The sequence below is a fragment of the Canis lupus genome, chromosome 2, assembly GCF_003254725.2.
Source record: "Canis lupus dingo isolate Sandy chromosome 2, ASM325472v2, whole genome shotgun sequence".
Taxonomy (NCBI): Eukaryota; Metazoa; Chordata; class Mammalia; order Carnivora; family Canidae; genus Canis; species Canis lupus.
In genome coordinates, this window is record NC_064244.1 from 40,925,638 (window position 1) to 40,946,518 (window position 20,881).

At 38.2% G+C, this 20,881-nt stretch overlaps 1 protein-coding gene across 2 annotated transcripts in view; it reads left to right on the forward strand.

The window, feature by feature from the left end:
• SPINK5 (serine peptidase inhibitor Kazal type 5) overlaps positions 1 to 20,881 on the forward strand; it is an 80,154-nt gene that overhangs the window by 38,003 nt on the left and 21,270 nt on the right. The window contains exons 11-23 of one of the 2 annotated variants that reach the window (XM_025447838.3): positions 63 to 190; positions 1,416 to 1,497; positions 2,815 to 2,942; positions 4,675 to 4,756; positions 5,097 to 5,224; positions 7,731 to 7,779; positions 9,507 to 9,634; positions 11,190 to 11,277; positions 13,699 to 13,826; positions 14,472 to 14,538; positions 16,092 to 16,219; positions 17,966 to 18,074; positions 19,465 to 19,592. In XM_025447838.3, coding sequence (XP_025303623.1) covers positions 63 to 190; positions 1,416 to 1,497; positions 2,815 to 2,942; positions 4,675 to 4,756; positions 5,097 to 5,224; positions 7,731 to 7,779; positions 9,507 to 9,634; positions 11,190 to 11,277; positions 13,699 to 13,826; positions 14,472 to 14,538; positions 16,092 to 16,219; positions 17,966 to 18,074; positions 19,465 to 19,592 — 1,373 coding nt within the window. The remainder of the gene's footprint in view (positions 1 to 62; positions 191 to 1,415; positions 1,498 to 2,814; positions 2,943 to 4,674; positions 4,757 to 5,096; positions 5,225 to 7,730; positions 7,780 to 9,506; positions 9,635 to 11,189; positions 11,278 to 13,698; positions 13,827 to 14,471; positions 14,539 to 16,091; positions 16,220 to 17,965; positions 18,075 to 19,464; positions 19,593 to 20,881) is intronic. The other variant, XM_035713712.2, reaches the window with a different exon arrangement.

The window sequence follows — 20,881 nt, forward strand, 5'->3', positions numbered from 1 at the left end:
TTTAAAAAATATATAATCAGAATAGAGAACTATATCTAAACTGTCTCATTTTCATTATTTAGAAGCTCTGCAGTGAATATCAGGATCATGCAAAGAATGGAATGCTTTTCTGTACCAGAGAAAATGACCCTGTCCGTGGCCCAGATGGGAAAATGCATGGAAACTTGTGTTCCATGTGTCAAGCCTTCTAGTGAGTATAGAATGTCAGAGTGTCTAAAGAATGCCAAAGAGAGAAGAGACCTTACAAAGAGTCTAATATAACTAACTGCTTTTGTAAATGGGGAACCCGTGGTTTGAAGTAGGGGAGGGAGTTGAATACTTACATTGAGAATGTTAGCAATGGCTCTGGGAGTAAGCACCTAGAGCTCTTTACTCCTATATGTCTGCTTCCCTGACACTTGCTCTCTTAAAGCGAACATCCCAGTGGAACATCCCAACAGCCATGAGCTTGTGCAAATACCACATTCTCCCTACTGTGGAAGCTTCATAGGTGAACCTGTGGTACAAATTCACAGGTATCTCATCTTCCAGAGAGGTTAGGGCCCAACATAAGCACTTAATGCAGATACTGATTATTAGAGTTAATGTTGCCCATGAAACAATCATGAACTCTTATAAAATTAAAGTACATATTACTTTATGTAATGTGACATTTCTCAGTAAGTTAGAATTGACAGTTGACTTTCAAAATTTGGAACTGCTCCCAGTTTATTTGATTGAACTCAGATTAAGTCATTGGTTTACACTTCTAATCTGTGGCCTTTTGTTTTGTGTGGTTGAAATGGCATCAGTTAACTGTACATGCAATATAATTCTATTGTGCAAAGCAGATATAGGTTCATTTGGTTTATCAGTGTATGGAAATTACTGGCCTTTTCCACCTATACTGTATTTTGTCTTTAGATAACATAGCCATGAATAGTGAATTAACAAAGCTAGGGTGTGCATGATGTAATAGACAATAGACTTGAGAGGAAAGACCTTGGTTAGCGGTAGTCGTGTCCTAAGAGTATAGCCAAAGCCCTCTCTGCCTCACCTTCTCTCTGTGAAATGAGGGAACCAGTTGATATGCTTTGTAAAGGCCACTTTCTCTATTTCATGATGGCACTAGTTTCAATATCTCCTTGATGGACATTGATAGTATTTCTTTTCTGACCACAGGCAAGAAAGGTATTTTGTAGAAAGCAAGCTTTCCAGATCTACAATCACTCTTTCAGTATTAAGCAAAAACAATGAAGAAGTTATGGTATCTTACCATACTAGAGGCTGTTTTGTTGCCTCTCTTTGGTATATAGTGATAAAAGGACAAAATTGCTCTTCCTAAGGAGGGAGGACAGATTAGCAATGCAAGAATGTGGACTAATAATTGCCTGTGTTTGGTCCAATGGATTCTTCTCATTTTCTCTCTCATTTAGCCAAGCAGAAGCTGAAGAAAAGAAAAAGGCTGAAGTGGAAGAAAGAAGTAAAAGAGAATCTGAAAAAACACCCTTATATGCAGTGAGTGGAATCTACCCACTGAGTCCTACTTGACACTCTAATTTGAACATATTTCAGAGCCAAATAAAGGGTGGAATATCATCCAGCAAAAACTGCCGGGAATAACCCTTTAATCTGGAATGGCATTGAGATGAATGCCATGGGATCTTGATCAATTCTTGCTGCTTCTAAGACAAACCCTGTAGAGTAAAAATAACTTATTTGAAGTCTGAAAAAACTAGGTTCTAGTCCTGGTTTCATCACTTACAGATTATGCTAGCTTTTGCAAACCACTTTCTAAAGATTCTATATGTATATTTTCTACATGTGAATTTTTTAAATTTCACATCTGAATTGGGATAAAAATACCTTCATTCTGCACACAGAAAGCCTGATATTTTTTTTACCTCTGAAATGTTACATTATTTGTTCTCATAGGCTTCTATAAGTCATTATTGCCTACTTTTCCTTCTAGATGCTATTCTTTCCTTTATCCAACTATCCACCCTAACATAGCTAGAGTAAAGCTTCAAATATTAATAATCAGATCACAATACAGCTCTGCTTAAAAACCACAAATGGCTCATCATCAACTACAGGATATACCTCAATCTCCATATCTTCCTTCTTACTTCGCTTGCCTTCATTTGGAAATTCATGTTCTGCTATGCTCATGTGGTTTCCTACTTTGTTTCCTAATTTTACAGTCTCATATGCATATTCCCCAATCCCCTTCTTACCCATGAAAATCCTGTTTACTCTTTAGTCTCACTCAAATTATTCTTGTTGTTACATGATATCTTCCCCAGTTTTCACAATCGTATCTCATGGTCCCAACCTCTATGTTCTCAGATTTTCTTGTACCTGTATGTTTGCTCTTATTTTATTCTTAAAAATTTTTTTTAAGATTTTATTTATGTGAGAGAGAGAGAATGAGCAGGTGGAGGGGCAAAGGGAGAAGCAACCCCTCACTGAGCAGGAAGCTCTACATGGGGCTCAATCCCAGGACCCTGGGATCATGCCCTGAGCCAAAGGCAGACCATTAATGGATTGAGCCACCCATGCACCCCCCGCACTTATTTTATTCTGTTTAGATTATAGTGGAGTTTGTCTACCTCTTTTATTACATTGTGACATTCTGTTGTGTCTCACTTGTTCTCATCTCTTATCAAGTGATGAGTTCTGTTTGTTGAGTTAAATTTTACATTTGAAAGAAACACAACTAAAATTCTCGTGTCAGAGAAGCATAATATTAGTTTCTGCCAATGGTTATGTTCCAATCTTCTGCTTGGAATAGGAATAAAATGTATCCCCACCTTGCTTTCTCTTTCTTGGCAGGAGCTGTGCAATGAATACCGCAAGCTCGTGAGGAATGGGAGACTCCCCTGCACTAGAGAGAACGACCCCATCCAGGGCCCAGACGGGAAGATGTATGGCAACACGTGCTCCATGTGTGAGGTGTTCTTGTGAGTAGTGCTGCACCTGGGCAAATGAGGGAGAGTTTTGTCCTTTCTGCTTCATTTTTTATTTTTGAATTTTAACTTTGTTATATTTTATTTCTTTAGTTATATTTGTTTCTTGTCAATGGCATTTTTGCACAACGTCATAAGGATCAGAGAATAATGCCTGCTCTGATCTGAGAGAGGGGCAATGAGGTCCACATGAGGCTGCTTCTCTTACCCTTCTAATGCAGTCTGTCTTGGTCTCTGAGGTACAGTGGGTACTGCCACCTCGCCCCTGTGTTCTAGGATTTTCTCAGGCATGTCATGCTTTTGAATAGAGGTTAGTTGTTCTTGTGAGGGGAAGGGAAGTTAGGAACCACATATCTTGCCATCATGGTGTTGTCACTCCTAATCAACTCCAAAGAATAATTCCTGCATATCAATCCCTGGTTGAGTCCCTGTTAAAGTGTACAGGATGTAAAACAAGGATCTTACCCTTGCAGAGCAGGCTGTGAAGTCATCTGAAATCACACAACAAATCACAAAGCAAACATAATCAATACACAAAATGGTACATTAGTTCATACACAGGATCTGGGGGAATGACTTGGAATAGGAATCATGAGAATCTGGTCTCCCATGTGTCTCACCAGCTTGAATAGCTGCATCCCTAACCCCACAGTTTCTCCCTCAGGGTGATCAGGACTTTGCTTCATAGCACTAAGCACAGGTAAATTGACATGTGACTACATGTTCAACATCTCTCTTCTACCAGACAACTGTTGTTATTATGGGAGGGATTCTAGAAAATGCAAGCAGTGAGTTCAGATTAACTTTCTGTTCCATTTCTTTGTTCCATTATGAGAAGACCACTTCAGTAGGAAAACAAAAACATATTTAGAAGAAATGAATAAAAACCATGCCCTTTGAAGACTGTTAAGGCTTGGGACAGTTAGCAAGGGGGTGTCATGGTCATGAAATACCCAAGTAGCTTTTGTTTTTAAATGTGGGATCAACACTGCTTTGAAGTTGTCTCTGTGGTTGAAAGTGGGAACAATGAGTAAAAGCTCTGGAAAGGGTCTGGCTCAGTGCCAGAAGCAACTTCCAAACAGTTTGAGGACTTCAAGGGTAGAATGACCTAGTGGGGTTTCAAGGATGATATAGGTAGAGAAGTTACTGGCAGATTAAAGCAAAGCTAGATAGTAATCAGAAATATTGAGTATTAGAAGTTGTGAGTAGTGGAAGATCAAAAAACTTCCCCTGGATTAGGTTTAAATCTGTAGTGTACATTAGTTCTGTGTCCTTGGGAAAGCAATCCATTCTGTCAGTTTTCTTGTCATCTGTATGTAGGGTTATAATAGTAGTTTTGTAACATACAGTTGGGAAGATTTCATGGAATGACCCCCAGGCTAGGCACATAGTAAAAATTTAATAAGGTTGTTGTTATTGTTACTTTAGATTTAATTAATTTATTTATTTATTTAAGAGAAAGAGAATATGAATCGTGGGGAGGAACAAAAGGAGAGGGAGAAGCAGACTCCCTGCTCAGCAGGGAGCCTGACAACCTGGGGCTGGGACTCAATCCCAGGACCCTGGGATCATGACCTGAGCCGAAGGCAGACACTTAACTGAGCCACCCAGGAGCCCCAGAATTTAATAAGTATTAACTGTAATGATTAAATGATATTTGAGGTCACTTTCAGTCTGGACATTCTATATGATCCTTACCGATCTCTTTTAATCATTCTTTTTTTAGCCAAGCAGAAGAGGAAGAAAAGAAAAAGAAGGAAAGTGAGTCAAGAAATAAGAGACAATCTGAGAACACAGCTTCCTTTGAGGTGAGGGGAACTCCTCAAAAGTCAGAGGCATGTGGACCTGGGCTCCACAGATGGCATTCAGGAAACTCATAAATCCCCTGAAATTGTAGGAAACATTTCTACAAACACTTTGTGTTTATTTATATGTGAGCATATACTCATGCGCATATGTGACTATTTCTAGGTTGAGAGTTTATAACTTTTACCATTTAAAAATAGTCATGTCTTCCCAGTTAAGAACTATTCTAAAATAAGCCCACTGCAGATCCCCATTTAAGAAAAAAAGTCTAAACTGCAGCTATTTTTCCAGGCGGATCCAACCTGTGTTCAAAACCTCAAACTTCCTTCCTCAATTTCACAGGAATTGTGCTCTGAATACCGAAAAGTAAGGAGGAATGGACAGCTTCTCTGCACACGAGAGAATGACCCCATCAAAGGCCCAGATGGGAAAATGCATGGCAACACATGCTCCATGTGTGAGGCCTTCTTGTGAGTAGAGCTCAGGACTCCTGAAGGGGAGACAGAAGGAACTGAGGGAAGCTTTTAAACAATTGGTCATTTTAGGGTGTCACATTTAAACTAAATTAAAAAAAAAAAAACATACACAGGAAAACACAAAGCCAAAAAGCAAGTGAAGAGCTTTCAGATGACAATTATTGTGATCTAAAGAGATCCATAATAATTTCTTTCAGGACATTTTAGAGGTAACTCCAGACGTTTTATTCACAGGAGAGAATACTCTATGATAACCATACTAATTGCTTTTAGTTTGCTGAAGGATTATTAAGCTAAAATAGTAAATGGATGAGATTACAGATAAAATGTCATTATGGTACATGGACAATTTTAGGAGAAATTTTTTGTTTGTTTTAATTTACTACCTTTCTTCTTATTCATTCTGTGTGATCTCAATGAGTAGAATTAAAACAAATGACAGCCATAGGGACATAGATATGGGTGCAACATCAAGATGAACTTTGTAATAGTTGAAGTAGGTAAAGTCTGCTTTAGAAATGGTAAAAGTTGGATGCTCACGTACAGGGGAGTAAAATATAACCGTAGAATAAGTGTCACGATGTGTCCTCTCAAACAAAAGTCTACAATATTCCTTAAGGTTTTTTATCTTTGTCCCAAGGGATACTCCAGTTGATTTTCTATATACTCAGTATCTCTGAAAGGATTCAGTCATTCAGTCTTCCCTGGTGGAGAGATCCTGAAGATTTGTTGCATAGTGTTTGCACATGGAAGTGCTAAAATCCAAATCCGCATAGCCAAAATTTGCTGAATGCAAGTAATTGGCATATACTTGCTAAATGCGTTTCTACCTAATCTCATTTAATCTTTGCAACAAATATATGAAGTAGGTCTTTATTGTATTATCACAAGTAACAGATGACAAAATAAAGGCCCTGAGAAGTTGAGAATGATAGAAATATCAGAAATATCAGTGCAGGAAAAAAAAATGAAGAAAGTGATGTTTTCCACTGTATGCTGTAGACACAATATAACCACTTAGCAATGCCATTATAAATTATGGCATTTCATTTTATTTGCCTGTATTTAGGCTTGTTTCTGTCTGGATTTCTTCACCCTCTACAATAATCTTTCCGTGGCAAGGAAGTAATCCTGCCACCTAGTGGTCAGCTCTGCTGCTTCCTCTGATAATTTCCCAGTATGGAAAGAAAACACTTGTTAAATCTTTTAATCAACTTAGACTCATGGTAAAGGATAGAGCAGTTTCCATATAAAGAAGTATGAGAAACCTCACAGTTTTGGAGCTATTTTAGTAATTTCCTCCCATCACTATAAAAATTCCTTGTCAAAAAGAAAGTTTTATTACGTCATATTTTATGGGTATGTTAGCAAAAGCTATTGGCTTTTTTAAGAATCATTTTTCTCTTCATAGTCTTTTCTTGCACACTCTCATATGATATGCAACTGTCTTTTCATCTTTTTAAAAATATTTTACTTAGCTATTAGAAAGAGTGCACAAGTTGGGGGAAAGGGCAGAGGGAGAAGGAGAAGCAGACTCTGCTGAGTAGGATGTGGGACTTGGGGCTCAATGCCAGGACCTTCAGGTCATGACCTGAGCTAAAGGCAGATGCTTAACTGACTGAGCCACCCAGACACCCCGCCTTTTCACCTTTTAAAAAATATTTTCATTTGATCAATGAGCAAGTCTTAGGTTGATTGAAATACTACATTTTTACATATTAAACATTTTTACATTTTAAAATGAAAACTTTTACATGTTTAGGTTTTTTATGCCTATACAACAGGATTAAATTGTTTATATTAGAGATCCAATTATGGAAAGTTCATTTGCAATACTGTTAGTTACCTAAAATGGTTAAGAGCTATCACCCTTGCTCCGTTTCCATCATATGCCTTTTTTTTTTGGAGTGTCTCACTTTTAATAATTACAATGATGATGATACCAATCCCTTATATCACTCTGTCAGTCATTTCATTATGTGCCAGTTATTTACCCTGGTTGCTTTACATGTATCAATTCATTTAATGCTCATGAAAATCCTAGGAGAAGAATTACCCCGCTCTCCCTTTCCCATTTAAAGATGAGGAAGATTCAGAGAGGTTTAGACATTTCTTGTGTTCCTTATGCAGTTTGGCTCTAGACTCTGTCCTGTTAACCACCATGCTATACTACCTCCCAGAAGCCAAATATTGCCACTTTATAGAGAGCCGTTGCAGATGCAAAAGAATCAGCAATAGGAAGGTATTACTGCAGTGTACTTGCCGAGGGAGCTATATGGGTTTACTTATTAAGGGACTTTTTATTGCATACTATTCTCTTGAGGTGAAGTGAATTCAGTTTATTAGCCAATAGAATTACAAACTGCTGTGAGTGGATCTTTGTGAGTGACAATTTGAAAATTGTCAAAGTAACGAATGATCAACCTATAAATATTAATAATCTACTCTACTAAGACTCATTTCTTCTTTTTCTCTCTTTTTCTTCCCCTGATCCTAATAGTCAGCAAGAAGAAAGAGCAAAAGCAAAGGCTAAAAGAGAAGCTACAAAGGTAATTTTTCTCAGGACTGCTAATACTATGCCTTGACAATTTTTTTTTTTTTTTGCTTTAAAGTATCCTAGATATCTCACTAGCAGAAATGTTTTCCTTTTCAATTGTCATGCCTGAAATGAATAAAAACAAAAAGCCTTTCACCTGAAAAAGGGCCTAGATTAGAAGTTTCTAGAGCACCAATTTTATTGCATGATAATTCAGATTTTGAGTTTCATTTTATAAAAAGTAGAGGGCTAACTTACTTTGTGAGGTATACTCTCCATAATTGGCCTTTCTTAGATTTCTGTTGGTACAAATAGCACAACAGAATCTGTCTGTAGGGGATGTTGGATTACTCTCATATAATGGCCATAAACAAGAATTATCTTTATGTTCTTTACTTCCTAACAAATGCAAAACATAAGCCTAATATTTATTTGGGAAGAGTTGACACAGTTTGAAAGTCAACCCTTAAACTGACTCATTTTCTCATTAACTTTCTGTTAGTTACACCATCTTTTTATTGGTAATTTAGAGTTGAACACTTGTTTTATCCATAATATCCGATCAGCTGCCAAATCATCTTAGATTTTCCAATTAGTCTTAACACATTTCTCCTTCTCTCTACTCCCCTTGTACCTCTCCTGTTTGAAATCTATACCTCCTATCCCTCTACTTCATCAAAGAGCTCCCAGAAAGGTATCAGTTTCTCCAAGGACCATACTTGTTCTCTCTTCCATATCTTTATTTCAAATATATCTTTATTTCATAGTTTGAGCATGTTTTTCTTTTCTTTCTCAGCCTTCTAAAGAAAATGAGATTCACCAATTATTTTGCACATATTCTTCTTTTAATTTTTTACTGCTTTATTGAAATATAATTAACATACAAAACCATGTAAGTTTAAGGTATATATTGTGTTGATTTGATACACCTATATGTTGTAAAATGATACTTCCATAGTCTTACCTAACACCTCCATCACATCACATAATTACATAAATACATTTCTTTTTTGTGGTGAGAACATTTAGGATTTACTCTCTTAGCAACTTTCAAGCATACTGTATAATATACTGTTGTATTGTTAACTATAGTTCCCATGCTCTACAGCAGATCTCCAGAACTTAATTCATCTTATAACTGGAAATTTAGCCCATTTGACCAGCATCTCCGTATTTCCCCCACCAACCCCGAGACCCTGGCAAATACCACTCTACTTTCTGTTTCTATGAGCTCAGCTTTCTCAGATTCCTCATGAGTGAGATCATACAGTATTTTTTGTCTCATTTATTTTACTTAGCAGAGTATCATCTAGTTTTATCCAAGTAGTTGCAAATGGCAGGATGCCCTTCTTTCTCATGGAGGCTCAGTAATCTTCTCAGTCCCTCCAGGAAGCCTCCTGTTCTAGGTCCATGGAACCCCTTCACCTGTGATCTTTCATAGTTTTTATAGACTGTGATATGTAACATAACACAAAGGTGTATATTGTTCTCTGCTAATTTTGTCAGCTTTCTTCTGCACCTGGAGTATAAGCAGCCTCAGAACAATGATGATGAATATTTTCAGATCTACTGTAGTGCAAGGACAAGTTTGAGTCCATGGCAGAAGCTTTGTAAATACTTGCCAATTAACTGCTACCTGTCAACATTTTTTGCTTTTCTTCTTACTCTGCATCACGTACTCCTCAGAAGAGGCAAAGGTGTAGGAAGGGTAGATGGTCATTCTGAGAAAATATTTTCCAGGAGCTCTGCAGTGAATTTCGGAAGCAAGTGAGAAATGGAATGCTTATATGCACCAGGGAGAATGACCCTGTCCGTGGCCCTGATGGCAAAATGCATGGAAACAAGTGTGCCATGTGTGCAAGTGTATTGTGAGTACCTACCCTCACCTGTCCCACTGAATCTCTTCATCATTGCTCACATCTGAGTCTCAGCTTCCTCAGAAATCTGTAGAATATATACCATGGCTTGTATGCTACAAGTTTAAAAGCACATGGATAAGACATGAAGTAATACTAAAACACACAGTGATTCTCTATTCAGTTATCCTTCTATCCTCTAGTTAAGTCATGGGAAAGTCTTAATTTAGCGCTATTATGTTTTTAATACTTGATAATCATCATCCATAACTGAGAAGGGAAATTTGATTATCTGAATGCAGTAATATCTTTGTCTCTCACCCCTGATATTTTATGATTCTGTGAATATATTCAGCTATTGACTATGGGAAAACCAGTCAGACAGAAGTTTATGAGGCCAGTAGGCAAGGTTAAAATAACCAGAATGAGAAATGGAACGGAGAGGATTGCATTTATTTTCAGAGATATTACCATGCACAAGTGGAATAAATACTTTGATAAGTGGTTTAGTTAGAGAGTAAAACCCCTAAGGGGCAAGCCCATGCAAGAGATGTTTATTGAAATATCTTCTTTGAAAGGCAAATCCAGGGACTTGTAGGCCATTGTTTTGGTGAGTGGGACCAGAGCTCCATTGTGTGAGACAGTATAGGAGAAATTGATGATTTCTTCCTCTGCTTCTCCTCCTTCTTAGATTCCTAATCCTCTACAGAGTCTCACGCTAAAGTAAATGTTAAGAAAAATATTTAAATAATACCTGTTGTAAAAGGTGCAAAGTTGGTGTTAAAACTTAACTTTCACATGTCCTTGTCCCATCTCAGGTATATATGCTCATAGTTCCTTAAAGGAGAAATTGACAGACTAGGCCAGTAGTGTACAAAGTGGTCTGAGATTCAGGAAATCAAAGTTCTTCTCTCACTTGCTCCACTGGTCCATGCTGGTCCATGGTGATAACTGGATGTGGTGTAGTCAATGCTACAGATTTTCTAGCTTTGATAAGCTACAGATCAATAGAAAATGGCAAGGAAGCCAGAAGCTTAGGCTCATGATCAACATCAAAATATTAATTGTTGAATCTTCCTGGATTTGGATCATTATTGTAAAACTTGAACTTCAACTTGAACATTAATTCCCTTAAAATAATATCTAAAATTTTAATTTTATAATGAAACATTATTTTGACCCATCATCTGCCTTGGTAGCACCTCTGGCTTTTGTCACTGATATGGTTGTTATTTACATAGGAAAAGTTGCACAGTTTTTAAACATCAAGGCATTTGTGGTTTCTTTCAGATCATTGAAGTCACTGGCTGGTGGGATAAAGACTACTTGAGGGTCACACACTGATAAAAACATGCTAGTTTTATTTTTTTTAAAGAGAGTTTATATTTTATTATTATATTGTTTATTATCTGCATTACTGGGCACAGGGGTATCACCTCTTAGACTAGATAAATTTGTAAAGAAGAGTAAATCTGACCTTGTGTGGAAGATCTTCATACCTTTATAAATACATTATCAAAGAGAATAGGAAATTGTACTTAGCCTGTATCTTTGTTTTTAATTGTAGCAAACTTGAAGAAGAAGAGAAGAAAAATAATGGCAAGGAAGGAAAGGAGAAAGTAAAGGCTGAGAAGTCGAAGAGAGAAGCAGTACAGGTAGTCGTTTCAGACATTAGAACCACGTAACTCTTCCATTCCCTTGTGCAGGCCTCCCGCTCCCGTCTCCTTATCCCAGTGTCCTTAGTTACTTCACAGACTAAGAACATGTATCTGGATCCTCATGTATAAGGAGATTCCTTCTTCCCATTCAGTTTAGAATACCAAATCTGATTTAGTTGCTTGTGCATTTGAGGAGAGGTGAGTCACTATTTTGTCCACTGATTATGTAAATTGTATTATGCCAGAAAAGAAATATATATGGATGGCTATATCTTGTTATATGAATATAAACCAATAGAGGCAGATTTCAGATTTTTCTCTCTATCTTTTTATATAAGGATGCTTCGTTCAAAACAAACAAATAAAAGAAAACAAAACAAAGCAAGCAACCCTAAGTTTTAATCCCAATTAATTCTCTGTGAGGTTTGGGGAAAGTTACTTAACAGCATATATGAGCCTCGGGTTTGCATTCTCACATGATGATGATGGTGATGATGGTGATGATGGTGGTGGTGGCTATTAATTATTCAGCTGCAGCTATAAGCCATGTGGTATAGCAATTTTAGGACTGATCTTTGTAGTAACAGGTCAAGGTGTGTATTATTGTGTGTATTTTATAGAAGAGGACTCAGAGACTCAGATAAGAAGTTAGGAAATACATATAGTTCATAACTTGAAAGCTAGCAACTGGAACACAAGTTCTGGCTATAATGCCCATCATGCACCTTAAGAATTTGCACCCTGTCACCATTTGCAAGATTCCTGCAGGATATGCCTCAGGTCTTCATTTCTCCTCTCCTGTATCCCTTTATAATTTTAAAGACCTGACTTCTTACTGTTCTCTCTGCTCTTACCTTTGTTCCCTACAATCTACCCTCAACTCAGAAACCAAAGTAATTATTTAAAAACATAAGGCAGGTTATGCCACCCATGGCTTCTCATCTTAGAGTAAGCACCAAGGTCCTTCCAGTGGCCTACAGTGCCATGCATGACCAGACCCCTGCCACCTCTCAGACAGCATTTCCTACTTTCTACCCCTTGCCACCCTTGTGCCAGCTATACTGGCCACCTTGTTGCTTCTTCGACATGCCAAGCATTGATTCAAGGTGTCCCATCTTGTAGACTCAGTCACATTACAGTTAAAAACCTTAATTCTGGACTTAAACTGCCAAGGCTCAAATACTGCCTGTGTCTTCCAACCAGAGAGGCAGATAGTTTTGTGTCTTCGTTTCTTCACTTATAAAATAATAAAATCTTATTAAGTGTATTATTTTTAAGAAGTCCCAAGGAACTTATCCATGTATATCAACATAGTCCTTCACATGTCTTAAGTCTTCAAAATTATACATACAATGAACTTTCCTTTCTGTATGGCCCATACTCAGACATGACTATCCCTTTCTTCTATATGTCAAAATTTGGCCACTTTTCATGGCTCAGAATAAGTATTTGCTGCTCTCCAAATGTTTCCCCCATTTATACAATATACTTAATAGTTCTACCATCTATTATGCCAGCCATTTTCCTTTATTTCTCAATTATATAATTGGTTTTATTCTAACTCATCGATGCTTCTATACATTTGCTCCAAAGACTCTAAATACTCTATATTTGGTTTTTATGATTACTCTAACAGATTGCCACAAACATGCTGGTCTAAAGTAACACAAACTTATTATCTTTGGCCCTTTACATTAGAAGTCTGACCTGGATCTGACTGAACAAAATCTAAGGGTTGGTGGGCTGAGTTCCTTTCTGGAATCTCTAGGGGAGACTTTGTCTCTTTGCTTTTTCTCCCTTCTGAAGCCACGTATGCTTCTTAGCTCTTGGACCACTTCCATCATCTTTAAAGCCAACAATATCACATCTCTGACTGTTCTTCTGTAGTTGTAACTCCCTCTCATTCTCTCCTGTCTGACTCTTCCAATCGTAAGAACTGACCCCTGCAGTTACACTGGAGACACTAGGATAATCCAGGAGGATCTCCCCATCTCAAAGTTCTTAACTAATTACATCTGTGAAGGCTCTTTTGCCCTGTAAGATAATATATTCACAGGGCCTGAGTATTAGGACTTGGACAATTTGGGGAGTAGAAGCTATTATTCTGCCAATCCCGCTTTTTTTTCCCTAGAAGGAACAGTAGATAATTCATCTTTATATATCTCACAGTATCTAGCCCAGAATCATATTTGAGTTGGCTTGCAGGTTTTCTAGAGATCGGTAGCAGTAATTTTACATTCCAGAAATGTGTGAGCTAGGCCTCTGAAAAGAATCTTGACTTACGGTTGACCTTCTACATCACCATTTTGATGTATGCACTATGTTTGGGGGGCATTCTAGTATAGTTTTCAGAGGGGTAAGTGGAGGTGGTCTCCAGTATTTCATTACCCAATTCTTAAATCCATGCCCATTTGGCAGGAGCTGTGCAGTGAATACCGTAACTATGTGAGAAACGGACGCCTGCCCTGCACCAGAGAGAATGACCCCATTGAAGGCCCAGATGGGAAAATGCATGGCAACACGTGCTCTATGTGTGAGGCCTTCTTGTGAGTAGAACAGCATCTGCTGCTGCATGTGGGAGGAGATGGGCCTGGCACAGGCAAGGGAGGTCAGACTGAAGGTTTTCTCCAGGAAGTAGATATGGAAGCTATCTCTGCATGGAGTACAAGGAATTATGATTATAAAGCCATATACTTGGTGCATGTCTTTGAGGTATTCTCCATTTTCTAAAACATACATGAATTGCTCCATATGCTCAGGGCAAATTCCTCTGAGTTAATGGCTTACAAGACCTGGGATACCTGTTCTCTGTGTATATACTACCACGAATAATCCAAAGATGTGATCGTTAGGAGCTAACACATTGAACCTTTGCTAACATCTAGTCAATATTTTCAAGCACCCTCACTGCTTTCTGGGGAGAAGGACAATATCTTTATTTTCCAGAAAAAAAGTAGTGCTAAAAATTTGTTTACTGGTTTGCCATGACACATGTGTCTTATTCTTTAAGCAACATTAAAAACAAAAAACAATATGGAGAGGTGTGCATTTACCTTCCTATTCCCAAGTTCAGTTGGTAGAGGTATGGAAGTAATGGGATATTTCTATCTAGAGAGATTTCCCCTTTAGGATAATATGGATAATATGTATTGGGTGCTAGGAGTGATTCTCCTCCTTCCTGCCTCTTACAGCCAGCAAGAAGCAAAAGAAAAAGAAGAAGCTGAATCCAGAACAAGAGCTAAGAGAGAAGCTGAAAAGGTAGTTATCCTGGAAGATTAATACCACACTGAATGATGAGGTTTTGCAGTTTCTCTATAAAACAACCACAACAGGGCAGCCCGGGTGGCTCAGTGGTTTAGCGCCGCTTTCAGCCCAGGGCCTGATCCTGGAGACCTGCGATCGGGTCCCGCGTGGGCTCCCTGCATGGAGCCTGCTTCTCCCTCTGCCTGTGTCTCTGCCTCTCTCTCTGTGTGTCTCATGAATAAATGAATAAAATCTTTTTTAAAAATAGTATATAAAAAAATAAAAATAAAAAAATAAAACAACCACAGCAACATAGAATTACTGAAAGCCTATGTAAGAGAATTCAAGGTTCATCTAGTCTAGGAATTGATAAAATTTTCTTAAAGGACCAGATAGTAGACATTCTAGGTTGTGGCCATTCAGTCTCTGTCACAACTCTGCTGTTGTAGCTATAAAGCAGCCGTAGATAATATGCAGATAAATGGGCATGACTGTGTTCCAATAAGACTTCATTTGCAAAACTAGGTGATGGGCCAGATTTTGCTTTCAGGCCATAGCTTGCACACATTTGATTTACTTCATTCTCATTTTTTTTTTCTTTTTTCTTTTTTTTTTTTTTTCATTCTCATATTTTTAAATGAAGATTTAAAATCCTGAGAGCGGAAGAACTTGCTTACAAAGGCAGTGGGAAGGCAGCCCGGGTGGCTCAGTGGTTTGGCACCGCCTTTGGCCCCAGGCATGATCCTGGAGTCCCTGGATCAAGTCCCACATCGGGCAACCTGCATGGAGCCTGCTTCTCCTTTGGCCCCAGGCATGATCCTGGAGTCCCTGGATCAAGTCCCACGTCGGGCAACCTGCATGGAGCCTGCTTCTCCCTCTGCCTGTGTCTCTGCCTCTCTCTCTCTCTCTATGTCTCTCATGAATAAATAAATAAAATTTTAAAAAAGAAACAAAAACAAAGGCAGTGGGATTATTGACATCAGAATCCACATTTTCCTATTTCAAAGTTCTCAGAGTTGAAAAATGGAAACAAAAACATTCAAATATAGACTACCAGATGCCAAATCAAGCATTATTCCTAACCCACTATGTAGTTTTGGATGGCCACATTTGGTCACATCAGTTGTGTTCCTTCCTCTATCTTTAATTATTTCTGGTACCAGAATTTTGGGAAAATAATACATTGCGCACGTGAGTTATCTGGGATAGTATTTTCTTGGTTTTGAAAAGACTTATTCTAAGTAGTTTTTTTCAGGTTTGTGGTCATTTGCTACCCCCCATCAAAGATGAGTGGCCAAGTTCTCAAAGAACCCAGTTTATTAAGGGATTCTTACTTACATGTGAGTGCAGATTTAGTTTGGATTTAGGGGCTAGATCTCAAGGGAAAAAAACGAGAAACTTCTTTTTAAGCCATGCATGTTTAGTAGGAATTGAATGAGATGAGACAATTACCAGGAAGAAAAATATCCATAGGTCATTTTCTGTTCTTTCTAGAAAGCACTTGGAAGGAACCCAATAAAGTATTTATAAGAAAATACTAATGCTTTTGCCTTTTTTTCCTCCTTTAGGACACATGCAGTGAATTTCGGAGTCTTGTACAAAATGGAAATCTTTTCTGCACACGAGAAAATGATCCCGTGCGTGGCCCAGATGGCAAGACCCATGGCAACAAGTGTGCCATGTGTAAAGCTGTCTTGTGAGTGCACAAATGAAGTTCCTGCTGTGGGTTGGCAGAGTTAGGGATGCAGAGAGCCAGGAAGATAATACCTATTGTGTTTGTCTTTTCTTTACATATGAAAGGAGGAAATGATTACCTGTAGAGTATTTTCAGTCAAATCTTTCCTTATAAAAGCCAAGATTCACAATTCTAGAAATAGACAATTTATGACTAGGGTATTACATGCTCAATAAATTCTGAAGTAGAGGCTATCTATTAATAGATCACAATATCTTCTTGATAAAATTTTAAGTCCTTTGCTATCTGATGGATCCCTTCTCTAGATTATCTTTTAATTACTTCTGGGAAGATAATAAACATATTTTACTATCGGTCTAACTTTTCTACCTACATTTTTGAAAATAGCACATTTTTCACAAAATGAAAAATAGTTTTTCATGCAAATCTCAGAAGTACACATAAATATTTCTGTCATTCAATATCCATTTACTGAACATCTACAATGTACAATCTGAATAATGATTGTACACAAATGCATGACATAAATAGTCTTCTCAGAAACCATAGAGTTGACTAAGGATTAGACATGGGTACAAGTTAATAAAATATGAAGGAGGAATGGCACCCAGATGACTCAGTCAGTTCAGCATCCAACTCTTGGTTTAGGCTCAGGTCATGATCTTAGGATCCTGGGATCAAGCCCCACATCGGGCTCTGTACTCTGAGGAGTCTGCTTCTCTCCCTCCCCTCTACTCTTCCTCCCATTCTTTCTCTAAAATAAATAAATACATCTTTTAAAAATATGAAGGAGAAATTTCTAAATGATAAATGATGTATACAATGTGTTGTGGTACTTTAGAGAAGGGAGAGTTAATAGGAAATTTTATAGGGTAGTAGAATTGTACTTTATGATTTGGATAAGATGTGAATAGTCCAGGAACAGATGAGAGAAGAAAGAAAAAGCATAGGTAAAGCTCTAAAATTAAGAAAACAGTATGAACAGTAAAGACCAAGTCATTTAGTTTAGGTACAACTTAGCTGAGTTTGGATGCCAGATTGAGGATTTTGAAGTTGATTCTATATATTGTGGAAAGATGCTAAAGTTTTTCAGGTGGGAGAGTAAGTGGCATAAATATGGTTCCTTTGGGAAGATTCATATGTGAGCAGTAAAAAAGAGAAAAAAGGGAAGGAAGGGACTAAGATTCCAAATGCTACAGGTGGAGGGGTGGGGGTGGGGGGTTGCAGGAGTCTGGAAGCAGTAACCAGAGTGACAGATATTAATAGGAGAGAAGGTGAGATGTGAAATCAGTGTTGTGGCGGCAACAGCTGTGGGAGCTGAGAGGTAGGGAGCAGAGACAGCTCTGATGTTTCATTCTCCATGAAAGGTAGAGATTCCAGGAGCCAGGGCACATTTGGTGGAGAAGGTAATTATTGCTGGATCTCTTGACTCTGAGGTGTTTGAGAAGAATCCAGCTGGAGAGTCACAGTGAGCATTTATGAAGCGCTAGTAAATCACTCCTGTGGTCTTGCTTATGTTTATATACATGTTGGTTTTCCTCAACATCGGTGAGAGCCCTTCCAGGCAGAAAGTCGCCACATAATTCGTCTTTCTGTTTTCAGGGGAGGGCCTGCAACATGGTAGATGTTCAGTAAATGCTGGTGAATTCTATACACATCTAATTTGGTCAGAGGATGAGGAATTCACAGAAATGCTCTCCACTCTCTGTAATCTATTATTCCTACCTCCCCCTTTCTAATTTCCAGCCAGAAAGAAGATGAAGAAAGAAAGAGAAAAGAAGAGGAAGATCACAGAAATGCTGCTGGGCACAGTTCCCACGGTGGTGGCGGCAGTGGTGGAGAAGGAAAAGCTCAGGTGAGAGGACCTTTAATGTCCCCAATCCAGGTGGCCGTGGACGTTGGTGCCATGAGGAGCCTATGGTAAAGTGGAACGTACATCTTGCTGGTTTGAAAATGTCCTTGGAAGAACAGGGGAGTTTCCCCCCAACCTGGAGGGTGATAACTCAGCAATTTTTCATCCCTCTGGGCATCATTTTGACATCTTTAAACCCGGAAAGAATTAACATAATGACCTCATCCCAGTACCGGACTGCTTTTTACATAATGTGGCTCTCATGCCAATAATTGATCACAGGAGAGAAAGTGGTATAAACATGGAGATGTGCCACATCAGCATCACATGCTCTTCATTTTCTCTTATTCTCTCTTTCCCTCAGTGGAGCCACTTTTCAGAGGCGTATTTTCTGTTGATCCAAGACAGCATAAAACAGCATGGTTTTCCGAGGCAGATGGTTTGTGGTACGGCCCTGCCCCTGCCTGTAGGACTTGTGCAGCATGGACTAAATTACTTCATCTCACTGAACTCTAGCTCCCCTTATTCAACAGTACTCTTATAAGGAGAGAATAAAATAGTTTCGGCAAATTTTTAGCACATTTTCTGAGACGCTTTTAAGGATCAGAATCACAGCAATTCCTTGGGCACGGGGACACCACTGCGTAAGATTACAGCTGCTTGATCTCTCCTCTTATGACCTTGGGATATCAAGACTGTTTGCTTCCAGATCTGACACAGGCTCAACATATGTCTTTGATAAATTCGGGCTGTTCTGTTTTTCTCTGTCTCCTAAGGAGGCGACATCCTCACTCTCATGGGGTAGAGCTGGTAAGGCCCTTTGTCAATCTTCAGAGTTCGCTGGAGCCTGTCTTCTTTGGCGTTTGCATAACTTTATACTTTCCTCCAGCATTCCTTTCTCCCTTCTACCTACCCCAGAGGTCAGATTTTTTTTTTCCTGTAAAGACCAAATAGCAAACATTTTAGGCATTCTGAGTTGTATAGTCTGTGTTGCTTCCATTCAGTTCTGCCACTGTTGTCAGAAAACAGCCGTAGATATACCTGAATGAGTGAGGGCATTTCACGTTTTATTTATAAAGTCCCATATATAAAAACAGGCAACAGGACAAATTAGTCCTGTAGGCTCTAGTTTGCTGACCCTTCATCTATACGATTAAGTCCCAGTCCGCTTTATAATTTCCCTGTGTAAAGCCTTAAAAGCAACATTATTATCCATGACAACTGACGTCTTAGAATACGGGTGATTCCAGTCCCCTCTCTGTAGAAAGCAGTGCTAGAAGTTATATATAAGAGGAGGTAAATAAGAACTTTCCTTACTCAAATTGTTGAACAAAGTTAACAGTAATGCAATAGCCCAGGTAATCTGGAGACCTACCCTCCTCTCCTTTTTCAGGACCAGTGTGCAGAGTTTCGGGACAAATTGCAAAATGGAAAACTGAGCTGTACTCGGGAGCGTGATCCTGTGCGTGATGCTGATGGCAAGTCTTACAACAATAAGTGTACCATGTGTAAAGAGATACTGTAAGTACTTCTTTCAACTGGCAGTCTAAAGGATAGTCACCACTTCCACTGAATGACTGGCTATTTCTCATTTACTTACAGCTTCCTCCAGGAAAATTGCTCTTTCTGTTAATTCCCAAATATGTCTCTTTCCCTTACATCCTCTGAGGAACAACAAGGCCTAGCAATGGCAGCTACTCAATGTCTGATTCCTACTCCATTTTCTGTCATAATTCTGTGACCTATAAGTACATCATGGTAGAAAATTGTGCTTTAGCACATATAATACCTAAATCCTATGCAGAATTTGTGAAGGTCATTTGGGATAGCTGGGCAGCATAGTTCAAGAAGGTTGTTTCTTATATGGGTGCTGCACATTTATTGTATAATCTAGGGTATGTTTCTTCTATTTTCCCATGGTGAATGGTACTGAATTGAAGTGCTTTTTAATCCAACTCAGCCAAGCTTGATTTATGTTACTGAGGCAAGTGTTACAACATAACCACTGCTGTATATTAAGGTAGTTTTCCAGGTGACCTTGATGGGTACTCATAGTTCTAAAATTTTATGCATACATCACAATGCTATTATGGCATTTAATTGATACCTATTTAATAATATGTAATGCTTCTCCACACAAACACCTTTTTCCTTAAAAAGAAATTACAATCTTGTGATAGCATAGGCCATGTGAGAAAATTTAATTAAATGAAATGGTGGATTTTACAGATAAGAAAAACTGAAAAAAAATTTAAGTTAAGGTCTCATAGGGGAGTGAACTTCAGAGCTGAAACTAGAATCCGGTTCCTCTGAATACCAGCCTAAAGTTTATTCACATTTTGAAAATTCTTTAATAGAAGCAGGGGAATAGAATAGAGCAGTGCTAGGGTTTTAGCATCAGATGAATTTAGCTTCATCTGGAATAGGTTATTTCACTTTCTTAGTTTCCTATTTATAATGGGGGTAGAGGCAACAATAATATCGTAGCCAAATAATGTTTCTTCTGAAAGCTAAATAAGAATTACCATGTAAAACTCTTAATACAGTGCCTTGCACAAAGTAAGCATGCAATAAATGTGAACTGTCACATTAATACCATCATTAGTGTTCAGTAAGTAGTACATATCAGCATGGATAGTAATAAATAATAACTGTTGTGATCTCTTATGCTATACTGTGTTGTTCTTTTGCAAACTTCCACTTTGCAAATATGATTAATATAATTGAGATAGCTTTTCACTTATGAATTTGTTTCTTTTTGCATCACATATTAAGAGTAGATAATTTTATTCAGGAACAAATGATGATCC